This window comes from Dreissena polymorpha, chromosome 3 (genome assembly GCF_020536995.1).
Source record: "Dreissena polymorpha isolate Duluth1 chromosome 3, UMN_Dpol_1.0, whole genome shotgun sequence".
Classification (NCBI taxonomy): domain Eukaryota; kingdom Metazoa; phylum Mollusca; class Bivalvia; order Myida; family Dreissenidae; genus Dreissena; species Dreissena polymorpha.
Window position 1 is genome coordinate 28,667,757 of NC_068357.1, and position 19,839 is coordinate 28,687,595.

A 19,839-nucleotide genomic window follows, 5' to 3' on the forward strand; every position below is an offset into this window, starting at 1 on the left:
CGTCGAATGAAAGCTCTGCCCCATAATGCACTGTACTCTTAACACTTCTGAAAATGGCATATATGCGAACGGTTGTGTTTACGAATTTCTTAAACATTAGTCCAAATAATTAAACATAATCTACCGATTACGATGTAAATCGACCTCATATTTATAGGAGTACTTAAACATATATCGTCATTAATGTTCAAGATTATTATTTTTTAAGTGATGTTGTAATTTCATTGGATTATCGGATAAATGTTCACATAGAAAAGCGGTATGTATACTGTTATCGATACGATTCGGTTTATATGCATGTATTTGCGTCAACACAGCATGGCAATATACATGACCTATATTATAGGCTATTCTATACCTATTTTTTTATAGCGCCCTGCAGTAAATGAGCTCAAAACCTATAACGCGGATCCGTTATAACGCTGTTTCGCGGCTTGGACCCCGTTGACCGCGCTATATTGGAGTTACAGTGTACCGTCCAACCATCGCACCCAAGAATCCCCCCCCCCCCCCCCTCCCCTTCCCCCCCCCCCCCCCATTTTTTTTTTGCATTTTTTCGCATTTTTGGAAGATAATATAATAAATGTCCACACCCCCACACTATACACCCCTCTTCACTCCACCCCTCCCTCCTTTGTGATTGAAAATGAGAGTCCGTTCACCTTTAAAAAGAAAATAGATGAGCGGTCTGCACCCGCAAGGCGGTGCTCTTGTCTTCTCAAGCAGTAATTTGTTTTGGTTCTTACTGTTCTTGTAGGCTTTTTGATTCAGAATCATTCTATGATTTTCTGACTTGTTTTCATTTTCTTTCTGAATGGTTCAGAATCATGAATCTTTCTTTATCGTTGAGAATATTTCTCTCTTCCTCTGATTGGTTTTCATTCTTTTTCTGAGTGGTTTGGAATCTGTCATTCTCTTTCTTACTTGTTCAAAATCATACCATCTCTTTCTGACTGGTTTAAAATCATACCATCTCTTTCTGCCTTGTTCAGAATCATTCAATCTCTTTCTGACTGGTTCAGCATCATTCATTCTCTTTCTGACTGGTTTAGAATCATTCATTCTCTTCCTGACTGGTTCAGAATCATGCATTATCTTTCTGACTGGTTTTTATTGTTATTCTGACTGTTCAGAATCATTCATTCTCTTTTTGATGGATTCAGAATCATTCATTTTCCTTCTGACTGGTTCAGAATCATTCATTCTCTTTCTTACTAAATCAGAATTGTTCATTTCTTTTTATGCCCCCGGTAGGGTGGCAAATAGCAGTTGAACTGTCCGTCTGTCAGTATGTGTGTATGTCAGTCTGTCCGTCCATTCGAAAAAAAACTTTAACGTTGGCCATAACTTTTGCATTATTGAAGATAGAAACTTGATATTTGGCATGCATGTGTATCTCATGAAGCTGCACATTTTGAGTGGTGGAAGTTCAAGGTCTAGGTCATCCTTCAAGGTCAAAGGTAAAAAACACACACACACAAAAATTTCAAAGTGGTGTTCTCAATAAGCTGCACATTTTGAGTGGTGGAAGCCATAAGGTCAAGGTCATCCTTCAAGGTCAAAGGTAAAAAAAAAAAAAATTCAAAGCGGCGTTCTCATGAAGCTGCACATTTTGAGTGGTGGAAGCCGGAAGGTCAAGGTTATCCTTCAAGGTTAAAGGTAAAAAAAAATAAAAATATTATTTCAAAGTGGCGCAATAGGGGGCATTGTGTTTCTGACGAACACATCTCTTGTTCTGACTGGTTCAGAATCATTCATTCTCTTTCTGACTGGTTCAGAATCATACATTCTCTTTCTGACTGGTCTTCATTTTTTACTAACTGGTTTGGAATTTTTCTGACTAGTTTTCATTATATTTCTGACTGGTTCAGGACTCAGATGACGAGGAGCACTTTGTAGACCAGCCAGCGCCTGACGACCCAGATCATACCATCGAGCCTGATTCAGACAGCGATCAAGCCTCCAGTGACGTGGAGCAGACTGAAGCAAAACACAAACCTTCAACCTGGGTGCACAAGAAAAACCTGAACCGTGAGTTGAAACATATAAAGAAAGGATTATGATTGTTCATTGCTGTCTATATATTTTGAAATGTTGGTTCAATTTTGCCTTATGCAAGATGTGTCAACTCAATTTATGTTTCTCATGTAAAGTAGAATAATTTTGGTAAATTTAAACTGAACTGAGAAGCATTTTAAGCCAGAGTATGTATCTTCTTAATCTATTTTAAACTAGAAATGGTGCGGCAAAGGCCCACGCGTATCCCCACGCCGCATCTTTTTGATCCATGGGCGCCCCAGGGTTGGTAATGGGGCCATGCATAGTTGAGATTGGCCGTATTGTCATAAGAGAAGTTCAGTATCAATTAGAAGTGAATCGGTGTAAAAATAGAGAAGTTATAGTAAGAGGCTATTTTAGGAGGGTGTGGCCTATGTGGGCGGCGCGCCCCAGGGTTGGTAATGGGGCCATGCATAGTTGAGATTGACCATATTGTTTTAAGAAAAGTTAAGTATCAATTAGAAGTGAATCGGTGTAGAAATGAAGAAATTATAGTAAAAGGCAATTTTGGGTGGGTTTGGTCTATGTGTGCGGGGCACCCCAGGGTTGGTAATGGGGCAATGCACAGTTGAGATTGACCGTATTGTCATAAGAGATACTTCAGTATCAATTTGAAGTGAATCAGTGTAGAAATGAAGAAATTATAGTAAAAGGCAATTTTTGGTGGGTGTGGTCTATGTGGGCGGGGCGCTTCAGGGTTGGTAATGGGGCCATGAGATTGACCATATTGTCTGTCTTAAGAGAGGTTCAGAATCAATTTGAAGTGAGTCGGAGTAGAAATGAAGAAATTATAGTGAAAGGCAATTTTGGGTGGGTGTGGTCTATGTTGGCGGGGCGCCCCAGGGTTGGTTATGGGGCCATGCATAGTTGAGATTGACCGTATTGTCATAAGAGAGGTTCAGTATCAATTTGAAGTGAATCGGTGTAGAAATGAAGAAGTTAATGTAAAATAACCTAAAAAAATGAGTGAAAATCTCTGACCCGGCCCCACCCAAACCCCCATAACTTTTGACCCAGGGGTCAGATCCAAATTCCAAATAGCGCAGGGTCGCACATATGCTCATAGCTACCATGTGTGTAAATTTCAAGGTTGTAGTGCTTATAGTGTAGGAGGAGATAGTGGCCAGGACGGACAAACAGACAGACAGACAGATGGCGGAGATAACCACAATATCCCCAAGCTTTTGAAAAAGCGTGGGGATAATAAACAATAAATGAGTATACTTCAGTAAGCTGTTTGTCAGTTTGTAAATTGTTTTATTGCTGTTAATTTTATTATGCCTCTTATTGAAGTTTCCTCTGAATTGTCCTACAATTGTACTGCTAATATACGCAGTTTATGCTCCCTCTGTTTGAAAGTCTTTAACTGAAATAAAGCCAATCTTGTTCTTTGCAAGATTACTTGTAACATGGGGAGGTGCTAACCTACCTTATGAGGCTATTACATAATTCATGAACCAATTATTTGTCTCCTACCAGACAAGACAGAGCATATGGACTACGACCCATACCATCGCAACCCTGCGTACTGTCATGCAGAGAATGCCTGTATGTGGGAACTGCAGGGTCTCGCTGCACACTTTCACCCGACCGTGGCGCTCTTTGCCCGACAGATTCTACAGGTGAGCTCTCTGGCTGGACCAATATTTGAGCCTCGTTCTGGGAAAACTGGGCTTAATGCATGTGTGTAAAGGATTGTCCCAGGTTAGCCTGTGCAGACATGTATTAAGCCCCATTCTCCCAGATCGCTGTCCATATTTGCAGTATTTTGTGTGGAAAATCATTTGTTAGCTTTGCTGTATTGTGTAAATAGAGTCAACTCCCCATGGGATGAGAGTTGCAGGGACTGATAACAACCTTTGAGCCATCAGAACTTTAAGCCAAAGATACCTAATTTTTCTTAAACATATTTAAACATTCAGTGTGTTAATTGCATTCTATATTTATCACAGTCACAAATTCAATACTTTTCAATTATTTTTGACGAAGTGATGTCACTTAAGCATTTGTTAAGAATAATGTAATAGCACTATTATTACAACATCTTAGTTAACCCAATTTATTGCTGCTGGTCAAACTCAAGAATACTTCGCTTTCTCCATGAGTCATACCATACAATAACTATCTCTCAGATTAATCTGTCCATATATATACAACTTTTCCCATGTAAATAATTTTGATTAAGCAACAGTATATGATACAACAACTGATGTAAAATTCTGTTTATTTAACAAACATGCACACACTGCAGAAAGATTACAGAACACTTTATTAATGTATACGTTTTTTTTTTATAACCCTCCTGGTAGGGAGGCATATAGCAGTCGGACTGTCAGTTGGTCAGGCATTCCATTTTCCTGACTATTTTCGACACACTTATTGAAGATATTGACCTGATATTTGGTGTGTGAGTCTACCTACATGGCTTAAAAGTTGAAGTGTGAAATTCGTTCTGGTCCATTGATTTTTGGCCAATTTATGGGCATTGGACTTCAAAATTGTATGTTTTCATATGAGTATGTTGGAATAGAAATGGGTCCTTCAAGAGACATCAAGCCAACTGGAAATTCAAGCCAATTAAGTTCAACACAACAAGAGTTGGCAGTATATTTATATTTTTACATTAATATTTATCCCCTGCAAAAGGGTGAGGGATAAAGAATTTGTGTTGTCCGTCAGTCCATCTGTCTGACTGTCCGTCCGTCTGTCACGAAACTTTTAAGTTTAAGTTTCTATCCCAGAAACTATATAAAATTGTGCTCTCGTTCATAAACTAATAGGATGATAAACAAAATTTGATTTGCATGGATATCAATTTTACAAATTTGCTTCTTTTTAAATGGTGTTGATATTCTGAGTATTTTTTTTCTATTTGTATAAAAAATCATGAAAGTTGATTTAAAACTTTAATTACAAATTTTACAATTTTAGAAGTGACTTTAAAGTGTAGCTTAAAATATGATTCCTTTTGAGAAAGTATTCTACAGAAGCAGAATTCCCAAAGCATCTGAAGTTTTCTGTAAAACTATTATGTTGTTGTTGTTTCAGGGTGAGAGCATAGATAAGCCTGGTGACCATGTTGATGTTGTTGTTTTAGGGTGAGAGCATAGATAACCCTGGTGACCTTGTTGATGTTGTTGTTTCAGGATGAGAGAATAGATAACCCTGGTAACCATGTTGATGTTGTGGTTTCAGGGTGAGAGCATAGATAACCCTGGTGACCATGTTGATGTTATGGTTTCAGGGTGAGAGCATAGATAACCCTGGTGACCATGTTGTTGTTGTTTCAGGGTGAGAGCATAGAGTACCCTGGTGACCATGTTGTTGTTGTTTTAGGGTGAGAGCATAGATAACCCTGGTGACCATGTTCTTGTTGTTGTTTCAGGATGAGAGCATAGATAACCCTGGTGACCATGTTGATGTTTTTGTTTCAGGGTGAGAGCATAGATAACTCTGGTGACCATGTTGTTGTTGTTTTAGGGTGAGAGCATAGATAACCCTGGTGACCATGTTGTTGTTGTTGTTTCAGGGTGAGAGCATAGATAACCCTGGTGACCATGTTGTTGTTGTTTTAGAGTGAGAGAATAGATAATCCTGGTGACCGTGTTGTTGTTGTTGTTTTAGGGTTAGAGCATAGATTACCCTGGTGACAATGTTGATGTTGTTGTTTCAGGATGAGAGCATAGATCACCCTGGTGACCATGTTGTTGTTGTTGTTGTTTCAGGGTGAGAGCATAATAACCCTGGTAACCATGTTGATGTTGTTGTTTCAGGATGAGAGCATAGATAACCCTGGTGACCATGTTGTTGTTGTTTCAGGGTGAGAGCATAGATAACCCTGGTGACCATGTTGTTGTTGGTGTTTCAGGGTGAGAGCATAGATAACCCTGGTGACCATGTTGATGTTGTTGTTTCAGGATGAGAGCAAAGATAACCCTGGTGACCATGCTGTTGTTGTTGTTTCATGGTGAGAGCATAGATAACCCTGGTAACCATGTTGATGTTGTTTCAGGATTAGAGCATAGATAACCCTGGTGACCATGTTGTTGTTGTTGTTTCAGGGTGAGAGCATAGATAACCCTGGTGACCATGTTGTTGTGGTGGTTTCAGGGTGAGAGCATAGATAACCCTCGTGACCATGTTGTTGTTGTTGTTTCAGGGTGAGAGCATAGATAACCCTGGTGACCATGTTGATGTTGTGGTTTCAGGTAGAGATCATAGATAACCCTGCTGACCATGTTCTTGTTGTTGTTTCAGGGTGAGAGCATAGATAACCCTGGTTACCATGTTCTTGTTGTTGTTTCAGGATGAGAGCAGAGATAACCCTGGTGACCGTGTTCTTGTTGTTGTTTCAGGGTGAGAGCATAGAGTACCCTGGTGACCATGTTGTTGTTGTTTTAGGGTGAGAGCATAGATAACCCTGGTGACCATGTTGTTGTTGTTTCAGGGTGAGAGCATAGAATACCCTGGTGACCCTCTACAGGACTTCACTCTGATTAGATTCCTCGAGAGGTTTGTCTTCAAGAACCCAAAAAAGAAACAGCAGGGTACGTACATGTTGGTCTAGTCATGTAGTATATGGTTGTACCCCTAGTAACTAAGTAAAGGTGGCTATACTGGAATTACCAATGGAAATATCTGTCTGTCCTTCAGTCTGTTTGTGGAATCACCAATGGAAATCTTCTGTCCTTCAGCCTGTTTGTGGAATCACCAATGGAAATCTCTGTTCTTCAATCTGTTTGTGGAATCACTGATGGATTTCTCTCTGTCATTCAGTCTGTTTGTGGAATCACTGATGTATTTCTCTCTGTCCTTCAGTCTGTTTGTGAAATCACCAATGGATTTCTCTCTGTCCTTCAATCTGTTTGTAGAATCACCGATGGATTTCTCTCTGTCCTTCAGTCTGTTTGTGGAATCACCAATGGATTTCTCTCTTTCCTTTAATCTGTTTGTGGAATCACCAATGGATTTCTCTCTTTCCTTCAGTCTGTTTGTGGAATCACCAATGGAACTCTCTCTGTCCTTCAGTCTGTTTGTGAAATCACCAATGGAACTCTCTCTGTCCTTCAGTCTGTTTGTGAAATCACCAATGGAACTCTCTCGCTCTGACCTTCAGTCTGTTTGTGGAATCACCAATGGAACTCTCTCGCTCTGTCCTTCAGTCTGTTTGTGGAATCACCAATGGAACTCTCTCTGTCATTTAGTCTGTTTGTGAAATCACCAATAGAAATCTCTCTGTTCTTTAGTCTGTTTGTGAAATCACCAATGGAAATCTCTCTGCTCTTTAGTCTGTTTGTGAAATCACCAACGGAAATCTCTCTGTTCTTCAGTCTGTTTGTGGAATCACCAATGGAAAGCTCTCTGTCCTTCAATCTGTTTGTCAAATCACCAATGGAAATCTCTCTTTCCTTCAGCTATTTGTGAAATCACCAATGGAAATCTCTCCGTTCTTTAGTCTGTTTGTAAAATCACCAACGGAAATCTCTCTGTTCTTCAGTCTGTTTGTGGAATTACCAATGGAAAGCTCTCTGTCCTTCAATCTGTTTGTGAAATCACCAATGGAAATCTCTCTGTTCTTTAGTCTGTTTGTGAAATCACCAATGGAAATCTCTCTGTTCTTTAGTCTGTTTGTGGAATTACCAATGGAAATTTCTCCGTTCTTCAGTCTGTTTGTGGAATTACCAATCGAAATCTCTGTTCTTTAGTCTGTTTGTGGAATTACCAATGGAAATTTCTCCGTTCTTCAGTCTGTTTGTGGAATTACCAATCGAAATCTCTGTTCTTCAGTCTGTTTGTGGAATCATCAATGGAAATCTCTCTGTATTCAGTATGTTTGTGGAATCACCAATTGAAATCTCTCTGTGTTCAGTATGTTTGTTACTGGCATGCATTATTCCATATAATATTAAGTTGTGCATGTGCGCTTTACATCATTTTATATTTACAACAATCTTAAGTTATGCCTCTGATAAGTCCCATATTGGTATTACTAGATGGGATTTTAAGTTTACCATACTTCCTGTCTCCCTGTCAGTTCATCAGTCTATCCTCAAAAACTGTTTGTGTGATTTCTCATAAAGCACTGAAAATACTTGAGATAAACACGGTATGTTTATAAAGTGCAATGTGAGGATTGCAAACAATCTTCTTTTTCACCAGAGGTCAGTGACATTTTCCAGTGACAAACCAGAGGAAAGCATAAAATAAAACATTGTTAATCACTGTTTTAATGTCAAAAATACTGACCTGTTATCGTATGCTTATACTTTCCAAGGGGAAATAACTCATCCGGAATTTTAACTGGGAATCCGCCACCTCAATACCGTAATATAGGCCAGGTTAAACATAGTGCAATGCAACCTAGCCAAAAATCGGTAACCAACCCTCAATATTCTTGACGGATCAACCAGGTGTATACGTGTCTTTTACGGCTCTGAATTAAAATATTGTTTTTCACTTGGTTGATTGGGGTTTTGAATAGATAAATTGTGTTATTTATCTTTTTATTTCTCATTTGGATTAATTTGTGTGGATTTAATGGATTTTGTTTCATTTGTAAAAGGTAAGCCATGCTTGTTTTTATCGAACAATGGTTTATTTCTACCATGCTGGGTGTTTTCAGGCGCGAACGACCACATGCAAAACGTGCTCTTCTAATACATTGCTAGAACGTGCAAAGCATGTTCTTCTAATGTGTTACGAGATCGTGCAAAGCGTGTTCTTCTATTGACAGATTGTTTATCATTTGCCATTGTGTGCAATAATGATTTTAACGTTCCGTATGACAATCTAATTGATCGTCATTTTATTTTTCATCTGTTTTGAATTAAACTTTTGTTTAATTTACGATCTACGGCAGTATTATTATAATTTTCATTATGGTCAAATAATGATTTTATGTGCCGTATGATAATCTGGTCTCTGACCAGTTTATGGTTGAATATGCTTTGCTCTTGTTTTTCGTATATTGGACTACATGATGGTCGCAGAAACAAGAGTGGATAAATACCCGGTGACTTCGCAGATCATGGATGATAGTTGCAGTATCAGTCACCGGGTATCGGGCACGATTGCGACCGTACTATGCTAAGTCTCTTAGACAGTCAGTCAACATCAGACCATATGGCGACACCCGTCAGCCGGTCTTTGCCCGATGGCATTGGTCAAGGACATCGACCAATGCCGGACCATTTGGCATCCGCCATACGGTCATTATCCGGTGACAACACTGGTAATGAAATGACCGGTACGTCACCGGGGACGTTGATCACGGACCATTGATCGACGTCACGTCCGGTCCGGTCACCGGTCATGTCACCGGTCTGGTCCGGTCATTGATCACCGGTCCGGTCACCGGTCATGTCACCGGTCCGGTCACCGGTCATGTCACCGGTCCGGTCATTGATCACCGGTCATGTCACCGGTCCGGTCCGGTCATTGATCACTGGTCCGGTCCGGTCACCGGTCATGTCACCGGTCCAGTCATGTCACCGGTCCGGTCCGGTCACCGGTCCGGTCATTGATCACCGGTCCGGTCACCGGTCAACAGTCATCAGTTAGGCCTGCCACCGATAACACCAGTCACCGGTCAAGAAGAAGAACTCGGTCTTCTTCATTGAATTATTCTCCTATTCGTCGTCGAATACATCGTCTTCATCAAGGATTAGACATCGGACACGCTCTTCTTCGTCGAGCAGTTCTCATTGTCGCGGCTCTCGTAAGCGATCACGTCGTCACTCACGGAGACGTTATTCTAGAAGATCTCATTTTCATCGCAGCCGATCCACATCTCGGCCGATCCAGATCTCGACATCGCAGGAAACGAGGACGTCGTCAACCTTCACGTAGACATCAGCGGACTTCATTGAGCACAACAGGATAGTTATCGAACATACCTCTCCTTCATTGAGCAGTTCTCGGCGTTGATACGCTCGTAAGCGATCACGTCAATGCTCACGGAGACAATATTGTAGAAGACAATATTTCCAGCGTAGCCGAACAATATTTCGGCATCGCAGTTATATGGATGTCGCCACTTCTCACGTAGGCGCTAATGTACCTACTGGTCATATCGACGTTCTCCATTTTATTCCTTTAGGAATATCATGTCTCCATTCCACGTGTGATGGTTTTTCTTATGGCATCCACACATGTTGCAGTCACCGAGCCGTAGTTGTATACGAACACTAGTTCGTTTAACTTTCAGGCTTCGGGATAAGCTGTTCTTTTCTCCACTACGACTACAAGGACACTTATGCCTATTAATACTGATAATCTACCGTTCTTTTCCGGTTAACATTATCAGATGACTTCGTGGATGGTCATTCTTCTGCACCAGATATTTCCATTCTGACGCAGTTATATTATACCGGTCCCGATCACCGGACATCGGTCACCATTCATCGGTCATATCACAGATCACTGATCACCGGTCAGAATAAGTGATGTCTCATCGCCATCGGATTGGATTTTTTGGCACGATCTTCTTTTCCGAGCAGTGCTTGGCATTGATATCAGACCATATGGATTCCACCATTTTTCGGTCTTTAACTGGTAACGTCACCGGTCATATTATGACTGGTCCGTTTACCTAGCTACAGTTACCGGTCATTGACCGGTCCGGTTCGGTCACCAGTTACCAATTACCGGTAATCCACTGTGTTTTCATCGGTCAATTTTTAGTATCACGGGTATTGTCTACATTACCTAGTTGTATACCCCTGGCTATGATTGTATTGAATACTATATTTTATGGATTCAACAATCAACATGACTTTTTGTGTTTTTCAATACTGATGTTCTACTGGCGACGGTTACCAAATCATGCTATATCTGTTATTTGTTCTTCTATCTCAACCGGCTACATGCAGACTACTGGTCTTGCAGATAGATTGGCTGAAGTGGGCTCGGAGACTAGCATTGAGGTCGAACATTACTATTTGACCTCTATTAATTTATGTTCGAGACCCGAAGGATGAATTGTTTTAACCGCCTTTACCTGTCGGCTACAGACTTTGCAGTCAGTGTCACGGAACAGTTGGGACACATTAATGACACTAGCAGGATTAGCAAGACAACATTTTGTATCGACTTTTGCTTTTCTATTGCTCCTATGACAGTGCATATTTTCAAGCTACTGGAATCAACAAGAGTTCTGATACATAGTATTGCCTATCAGATTGACCGCATAGCGGCTACAGTCTTGTAGATGGCTTAGGACCTATTGAACTCAGATCTTAGATCCTAGGATCTGGAGGGACCTCATCTTAAAGTTATTCTTCTATTACACTTCTGGCCATAACAGGCCGTCTTCCTATAACTGGTCGTATTCCTTTCGGAATTCGTCCCGGTTAGAAGTCTTGAAGTAAATGGATTAATCAAGTCAGAATTTAAGACTTCCATGCATTCTACCGGCAAGCGTGGACCCGCTTAAGGTTACTCCTAGGGTTTTCACCTTTTTCTGCCATCACACCTCCGATTCCGGAGGTACCACTGTCAATCATATTTCCGTACTTCGCATATCGATGACTTCGCGACCTGTATTATCCAGGATTTTAAAGGCGCCTGTTATTGGTTCAAGAAGAGGCTATATTCTGTAGATAGGTCATAAACTTATAAGTGTTAAACACTGTCCTATTCTACCAATTTTCAAGTGTGTTTGGAGTGGGAAAGTTCGGCTTGCCGTGGTTTCTTTGCCCACCCATCCTTGACAAATGGTTCCGGTCACCGGTCGGTATTTACTGGTCCGGTCACCGGTCCTTCTGCTGAGACGCCTTTTCTTACGTCCGTTTCAGCTTTATTTTTAAGATAATTGTATTAATCTCGGGATTATTCAATGACACAGATTTCCATCTTTTTGTCATTATTTACCACTATTCAGTGGTGTCTAGACTAGAAGATTATCTTGGCAAGAATATAGTTTATTCTACCACAACCTTCCTTACATCTTATACAGATGTGAGCAGAGAAGGTTATGGACGATCACATAGAACAACGTATCTTGATTTTCTCAATTATGTGGTATCCTAATGAATATCACCTGCACATCTACATCTTGAAAAGCGAAAATTCTTTTTAGCTGTTTTTCATTTACAACACATTTTCACGATTCCTTTGTGGTGGTTTCAACTATCACACATCGGTCGTGGTTTACTTACAGACACGGAGGTGATCATATTATCACTCCTTGTAACTGGAAATCAGGAACTTATTCTTTCTTTGCAAGAACAACAAATTTTCTCTATTGTCTTACTCATACCAGGTCGTCTCAACGCCCTGTTGGACGTTTTGTCCTGCAGTTCTTTCTTTCGAATTATTTTTCCGTTGGGTTCAAATAATGTTATTGCGCATGCGCGGCAGTGAAGTTGCATGGTGTACATAGTATATCAAAGAATGTTGTTTATCATCAAACGCTAGTAATTAGCGTTATGCGATCGTATATCGCAGTTTATACCGGTATGCTGAACAACGTCAATTATGCAGTTCACAGAAATCGATCCAGCAGGGTGTGCGATTGTTATACATTCGTCCATTGACATAAACTGGAATATCTTGCCTTCTTGGTGAGTTTTTGCAATAACTGAGTTTTTGCCATAATTTCATGCAATATACTTAATGAACCATGGGATTATGGTTCTACGACCTTTTAAGTCTCCTGTACAATTATTTTCAGGAAACTTCTTCACAGGTCAAATATCATATCTCAGAGAGACATATTTTTACTGATCCAAACATGTGCCACTACATGTCTGGCCATTAATAACTTTTAGTTATCTCTAAAGAAGAACGTTTTTCTGTTAGAGTTTCAATCCTTGTTACTTGTGCAAGGATAATTCCATCAGAACTGTATAAAGGTTCTATGGAAATTCATTTTTTACTGGGTATTTGAGAGCATAGTTATTACCTTAATCACTCTGCTAGATACATAGAGGTTTTTCTCATCTTTTTCTTGATGATAAGAAATTTGTTCTTTTCTTCATCAAAGGATAGAGATTATGCTTTTTTATACCTTGTTTTGTGTAAGTCATCGCAACTCTGTGCTGTCTTACCTATTTTGGAACTGATCCAAACTATGGAACGTCAACACTATGTTTTTCGTTCCTTTACCTTCTTAAGCGGTTTTGACTTGTGTTACATGTTGGGATGCTTAATGAGCTCCCTATGAACCTTTTTCATCAGGCTTATTAACAGTTCCAATATAATTTTAAGACGGTTTTCCTTCTTATTATGGCTTTTACCATACGGAGAAGTGAAATTCATGCTTTTTCTGTTGAATACGACCAATTCCAGTTGGATCTATTGTCGTTTTCACTTTGTTGTGTCAGCCAGGATTCCTTGCTTAATATCAAGTCCTCTATATGGCTTCTACCTTTAAGTTTCCAAGTTTTTCTTAAACTGGTAGTCATGAAGATGAGGATAAACTTCTTTGGGCAATCAGGGCTTTGAAGTTCTATCTCAGCAGTGTTAGTCGGAAGTCCATTCGAGGTTCTCAAAAGACACTCTTCATTTCCCAAAAAAAAGGGGGGGGAGATGTGTCTGCGGCTTCTATTTCTCGGGGTTAGACCTCGACTAAGTTACTCTTATCCTATCTAAGGATTCATTCCTTTTTAGGATCTGACCGCATGAATTAAGAGCTCTGTCTGTTTTGTGGGCATATATTAATCACACCCCACTTTTTGACATGCTCTAAGCTGTTTACTGGAGGAATCCGACCACCTTTGTCATCTTTTTATCTTCGTTTTCTGAAGTGCCAACAATACAATTTGTATATGTTTGGGCTTGCTGTGGTTTCACTAACGGTAGTGTCTTCTTTACGACATAGACATATTACTCTGTCCGAGAAGTCATAATTAATACCGTTTTAACGAAGATTACTTGATATCATTAGCTGATAACCCTGTTTATGGGTTCTACTGTGTTGGGAAAATATATACGAACCTTCCCACCGCAGCTACAAAATCAGCATACGATAACAGATCAGTATTTATGACATAAAAACAATTTTTTTAAATAAAATTCATTTTAATTATTAAATACTTACCTGTTATCGGTAAGTCCCACCTCCCACCCCGCTATTCGATTAATATTTTTGTATATATATTGAAAGAATATTGAGGGTTGGTTACCGATTTTTGGCTAGGTTGCATTGCACTATGTTTAACCTGGCCTGTATTACAGTATTGAGGTGGCGGATTCCCAGTTAAAATTCCGGATGAGTTATTTCCCCTTGGAAAGTATAAGCATACGATGACAGGTAAGTATATAATAATTTAAATGAATTTTATTTAAAAAAATTGTTTTACTTCAAGAGCTACATGTACTTGACGTATTGCCTTTATACTTGTAGCATATGAGCCTCTCTCTGGGAAAATGGGGCTTAATGCATGTGCGTAATGTGTCGTTCCAGATTAGCCTTTTAAGTGTGCACAGGCTTATCAGGGACAACACTTTCCACTTTTATGGTATTTTTGTGTTAAGAAAGTCTCCGTAAAGTGAAAATCCACATAGGCGTTAAGTGGTTCCCTGAACAGGCTAATTTGGGATGACACTTCAGGCACATGCATTAAGCCCAGTTTATCCAGAATGCAGTTCATATCATCACACTTCCTTGTGGACAAGTTTGTTTTCATGGTTACATGTTTGTTCCCATGGTTACAGTTGAGGAGAAGTTGGGTGCCCTCTCTAGGGTGAAGTCTGAAGTGAGGGGAATCAAGACCCTGTCTGTCACCAGTGACACCTTTGCCAACCTGGAAGAGAGAATAGTCCCTGTTGATGACGTATTCCTACACAGGTAGATGTGTTTTTTTATGGTTCGTTTTTTTATTATAGGAGAAAATAATCACTGTTGATCACGTATTCCTACGCCGGTAGATGTGGTTTTTTTTTGTGGTTCGTTGTTTATAAAAGCAGAATGAAGTCCCTGTTGATGATGTATTTTTACACAGGTATATGTGGTTTTTGATGGTTTGTTGTTTATAATAGCAGAGAAAAGTCCCTGTTGATGACTGATTCCTACTTAGGTAGATGTGTTCTTTTAATGGTTTGTTATTTAGACTAGCAGAAAAAAGTCCCTGTTGAATACTATTCCCACACAGGAAGATGTCAGTTTTGATTGTTCGATGTTTAGGTTAGCAGAAAAAAGTCCCCTGTTGAAGAAGTATTTTAGTGTGGGTAAAGGTGGTTATGATTGGCTTTCAAGACTTAATAATTTTTAAGAAAAAACTTGTGTGAGGGTCATTGTCTGAATTTTTTATGCTCCCCGAAAATTTTCGGGGACCGTATAGTTGCCAGTTTGGGGTTCCTTACTTCCTTACTTCCGTCACACTTTTGTTACAGTTTCTCATAGCGCCTTCAATATTTTTCCGATCTCATACATATTTGGCATGTAGGTACCTTTCATGGACCTCTACCTTTTGATGAGGTTTGAGGTCACTGGGGTCAAGGTCACCGAGGCTAATAATAGATTTTTATGTCACAATTTTGTTACAGTTTCTCATAGCGCCTGCAATATTTTACCGTTCCCTTTCATATTTGCCATGCAGGTACCTTGCATGGGCCTCTACCTTTTGATGAGGTTTGAGGTCACTGGGGTCAAGATCAAGGTCCCTGAGGCTATAAATATATTTTTCCGTCACAATTGTTACAGTTTCTTATAGTGCCTTCAATATTTTACCGATCTCTTACATATTTGGCATGTTGGTACCTTGTATGGACCTCTACCTTTTGATGAGGTTTGTGGTCACTGAGGTCAAGGTCACTGAGACTAAAAATAGATTTTTTAGTGGTTATTAACACATCGATTGACAAAGTTCATCATCAGGGAGCATCCATCAGTTTCACTGATATTCTTGTTTTAAATTAAGTTTTCTGATTTAACTATTTTGTCAGAGTCCATTTTTCAAAAGCTGTCAGAGTTATGCATTTGAAACTGTCAATACACTGCCAAAAGGTTATTCATTTATTGTGTTATCATTTTTAAGATTTTTATGGAGCCAACTTAAGGACAACTCGGTATGACTGTCACTTTGGTGGTTTTGTGCCTGTATGTGTCTGTGTGTTGAGTTGTGGGGGTGTCTGTACAATCTTTTGCACACCGTAACTTCTTCATTTGTTCTTCAATTTGTTAAATAACTTACTAAGAATGGTTTCCATGTCACCATGATTCTGTATTACGTTTCCTAATGTCCTCTGGGTAATTTACTGCATTTAAGTTTTATGACACTACATTTTTGGATACCATTATTTTTTTTGCCAACATAATTATTTTCTGTGACTCTTTTTCTTCTTCAATAGAGATTTCTTTCCACAATTAATTACTTCAATTTGTTAATATTTGTATCATGTATGACATTTGTATTTGGTAGAATATTTAGCTGTTTGTGTTAATCCTGCGAGGCATACCACATGTGTTTTTGCATCCAAATGATAGTCATACAACCAGTCACATAAGCATGTGAATAGCCCTGGGCTATAAACAATCATATAATCAGTTTATACTCTTTGAAGCTCGATTGATCATTGTCCGCTCGGGTAGTACTTAAATGTACCCCGGGTACTCTTAAGTATACTCAAATGTACCATGGGTACCAAAGTATACTGAAACGTACCCTGGAATTCTTATACTAAATCGGGCGTTGTCGGCTATTATTTCATATTACATTAATGTAAATATTTATAATTCTGTAAAATGGCCTCCTTATTATGGAAACCATTTCTCAAGAAAGCATGTTTAGGAAGGTTTTGTTCATCAAAGAGAATATTGTTTCGTTCTCTGTTGCGTGCTTTACAATATTGGATTTTGGGCGGGGAATAAAACTCTGGTCCGTCTAAATTGGCTGGGTACGTGTTAGCATCTTTCATACCCGGGGTACATTTAAGTATACATAAGAGTACATTTAAGTAGTACACGAGCCGACAATGACAAATCGAGCTTCATTGAAAAACAGTCAATCAATGTCCATCATGATAATCTAATGCTGATTGCATGTAAGGATCAATTACTAATTTATCCCGCAACACGTCTCTTATTTTCCCTGCAACACATCTCTAATTTACCCCACAACATGTCTCTAATTTACCCCACAACATGTCTCTAATTTACCCCACAACATGTCTCTAATTTACCCCACAACATGTCTCTTATTTATCCTGCAACATGTCTCTAATTTATCCCGCAACATGTCTCTAATTTATCCTGCAACACGTCTCTTATTTACCCCGCAACATGTCTCCAATTTACCCCACAACATGTCACTTATTTACCGCACAACATGTCTCTAATTTACCCCACATCATGTCTCTAATTTACCCTACAAAATGTCTCTTATTTATCCTGCAACATGTCTCTAATTTATCCTGCAACATGTCTCTAATTTATCCCGAAACACGTCTCTTATATACCCCTCAACATGTCTCCAATTTACCCCACAACATGTCTCTAATTTACCCCACAACATGTCTCTAATTTACCCCACAACATGTCTTATTTACCCTGCAGCATGTCTCCAATTTACCCCACAACATGTCTCTAATTTACCCCACATGTCTCTAATTTACCCCACAACATGTTTCTAATTTACCCCACAACATGTCTCTTATTTATCCTGCATCATGTCTCTAATTTATCCCGCAACATGTCTCTAATTTATCCTGCAACATGTCTCCAATTGACCCCACAACATGTCTCTAATTTACCCCACAACATGTCTTTAATTTACCCCACAACATGTCTCTAATTTACCCCACAACTTGTCTCTAATTTACCCCACAACATGTCTCTAATTTGTCCACAACATGTCTCTAATTTACCCCACAACGTGTCTCTTATTTATCCTGTAACATGTCTCTAATTCATCCCACATGTCTCTAATTTATCCCGCAACACGTCTCATATTTACCCCGCAACAAGTCTCCAATTTACCCCACAACATGTCTCTTATTTACCCCACAACATGTCTCTTATTTATCCTGCAACATGTCTCTAATTTATCCTGCAACATGTCTCTAATTTACCCCACAACATGTCTCTAATTTACCCCACAACATGTCTCTTATTTACCCAGCAATATGTCTCTAATTTATCCCGCAACATGTCTCTAATTTATCCCGCAACATGTCTCATATTTACCCCACAACATGTCTCTAATTTACCGAGCAACCTGTCTCTAATTTACCCCGCAAACACATCCCTAATTTACCCGGCAACACATCTGCTAAAACAAATTGCAAAACAATTATTGCATTAATATTTGGAGGTGTCAAATTTTAGACAAACACCTGCAATTTGGGAATATTTTGTGTATCTAGTTTTGAAACAATGACCTTGTTATTGTATACAAACAGTAAATAGGGTAACTCAACATTCATCAGACAGTTTAAAGAAGGTTACCACAAATACTTGCTATGTTGAGATGGTGTGTCATGTGCAAGACCTGTGCTACTAACTCATAGATCTATGTAACAATTAGAGCTTAAACATCAAATACAGGCATGATACTACTTATTAATAATTACAAACATTCTGTACAATTGTCTGGACATGCCAACAGGCATGTACTTAAACATTTTAATCTGTGTTTGTCTTCTTCCTTTACACATATGTTTTAGTCAGAACTATATGGCACCAACTACTTTTGATTTCACATTTTAGATACTTTCGCCAGAAATTGTCAAGAAAGACGCCTGCCAAGAAAGAGGATGATGACAGCGATGGAGACAGTGTCAGTGATTCTGAGTTTGACACCTTCCTGGGTGAGTTATGGCCCCTTTAAATGAAGACTTGCTCTGGGAAAAACAGGTTTAATGCATATGCTTAAAATTTCATCCCGAATTAGCCTGTGCAGTTTGCACAGGCTAATCAGGGACGATACTCTCTACTTTAATGGAGTTTTTTGTTCGAAATTAATCTTCTAATCAAAAGTTGAGTTTAGGCAGAAAGTGTTGTCTCTGATTTGCCTGTGTGGACTGCACAGGCTAATCTGGGACAACACTTTACACATATACATGAAACCTGCACAGGCTAATCTGGGACAACACTTTACACATATACATGAAACCTCGTGTTCCCAAAGTGGTGCTCATATTTATTGATGTTTCACCAGTAAAAAAATAGAATTGATTTATGAACTATTATCCTCTGTTATGTTCAATAGCTAATCTCTCTTATTGGTCTATTTCAGATAAATATGAGGGCAACTTGGACAGTGCTGATGTTGATTTTGACATCGACTTCTCCAGGTTTGTTATGGAACTTCCGTTAAGTTTCCTACTGATAGTGCATAATTATTTCACCTTGGTCATCCACATTACCAGTATTCACTCTCTTAATTTGCAACTTATAAATAGTTCATATTTGAGATGTAGATAGTTCTTTGAAAGCAAATAAAGGCAGGTAAGATTTTACTAATCCCTATTTCATTTGATTTATTCTCTTAAAGGTGCATTTTTTGTCTATGGATACTGTTTGGATTTGAGCCTTGCTCAGGAAAAGTGGGGCTTAATGCATATGCTTAAAGTGTTTTCCCAGATTGGCCTGTTCAGTCCACACACTGCGTACATGCATTAAGCCCCATTTTCCCAGATTGGCCTGTTCAGTCCACACACTGCGTACATGCATTAAGCCCCATTTTCCCAGATTGGCCTGTTCAGTCCACACACTGTGTACATGCATTAAGCCCCATTTTCCCAGATTGGCCTGTTCAGTCCACACACTGCGTACATGCATTAAGCCCCATTTTCCCAGATTGGCCTGTTCAGTCCACACACTGCGTACATGCATTAAGC

General features: G+C 39.3%; 1 protein-coding gene across 1 annotated transcript in view; it reads left to right on the forward strand.

Annotated features, from left to right (window-relative positions):
- LOC127873447 (CCAAT/enhancer-binding protein zeta-like) overlaps positions 1-19,839 on the forward strand; it is a 66,338-nt gene that overhangs the window by 35,040 nt on the left and 11,459 nt on the right. The window contains exons 19-24 of the mRNA XM_052417313.1: positions 1,872-2,031; positions 3,538-3,680; positions 6,506-6,605; positions 14,716-14,848; positions 18,707-18,807; positions 19,236-19,293. Of these exons, the coding sequence (XP_052273273.1) occupies positions 1,872-2,031; positions 3,538-3,680; positions 6,506-6,605; positions 14,716-14,848; positions 18,707-18,807; positions 19,236-19,293 (695 nt within the window). The remainder of the gene's footprint in view (positions 1-1,871; positions 2,032-3,537; positions 3,681-6,505; positions 6,606-14,715; positions 14,849-18,706; positions 18,808-19,235; positions 19,294-19,839) is intronic.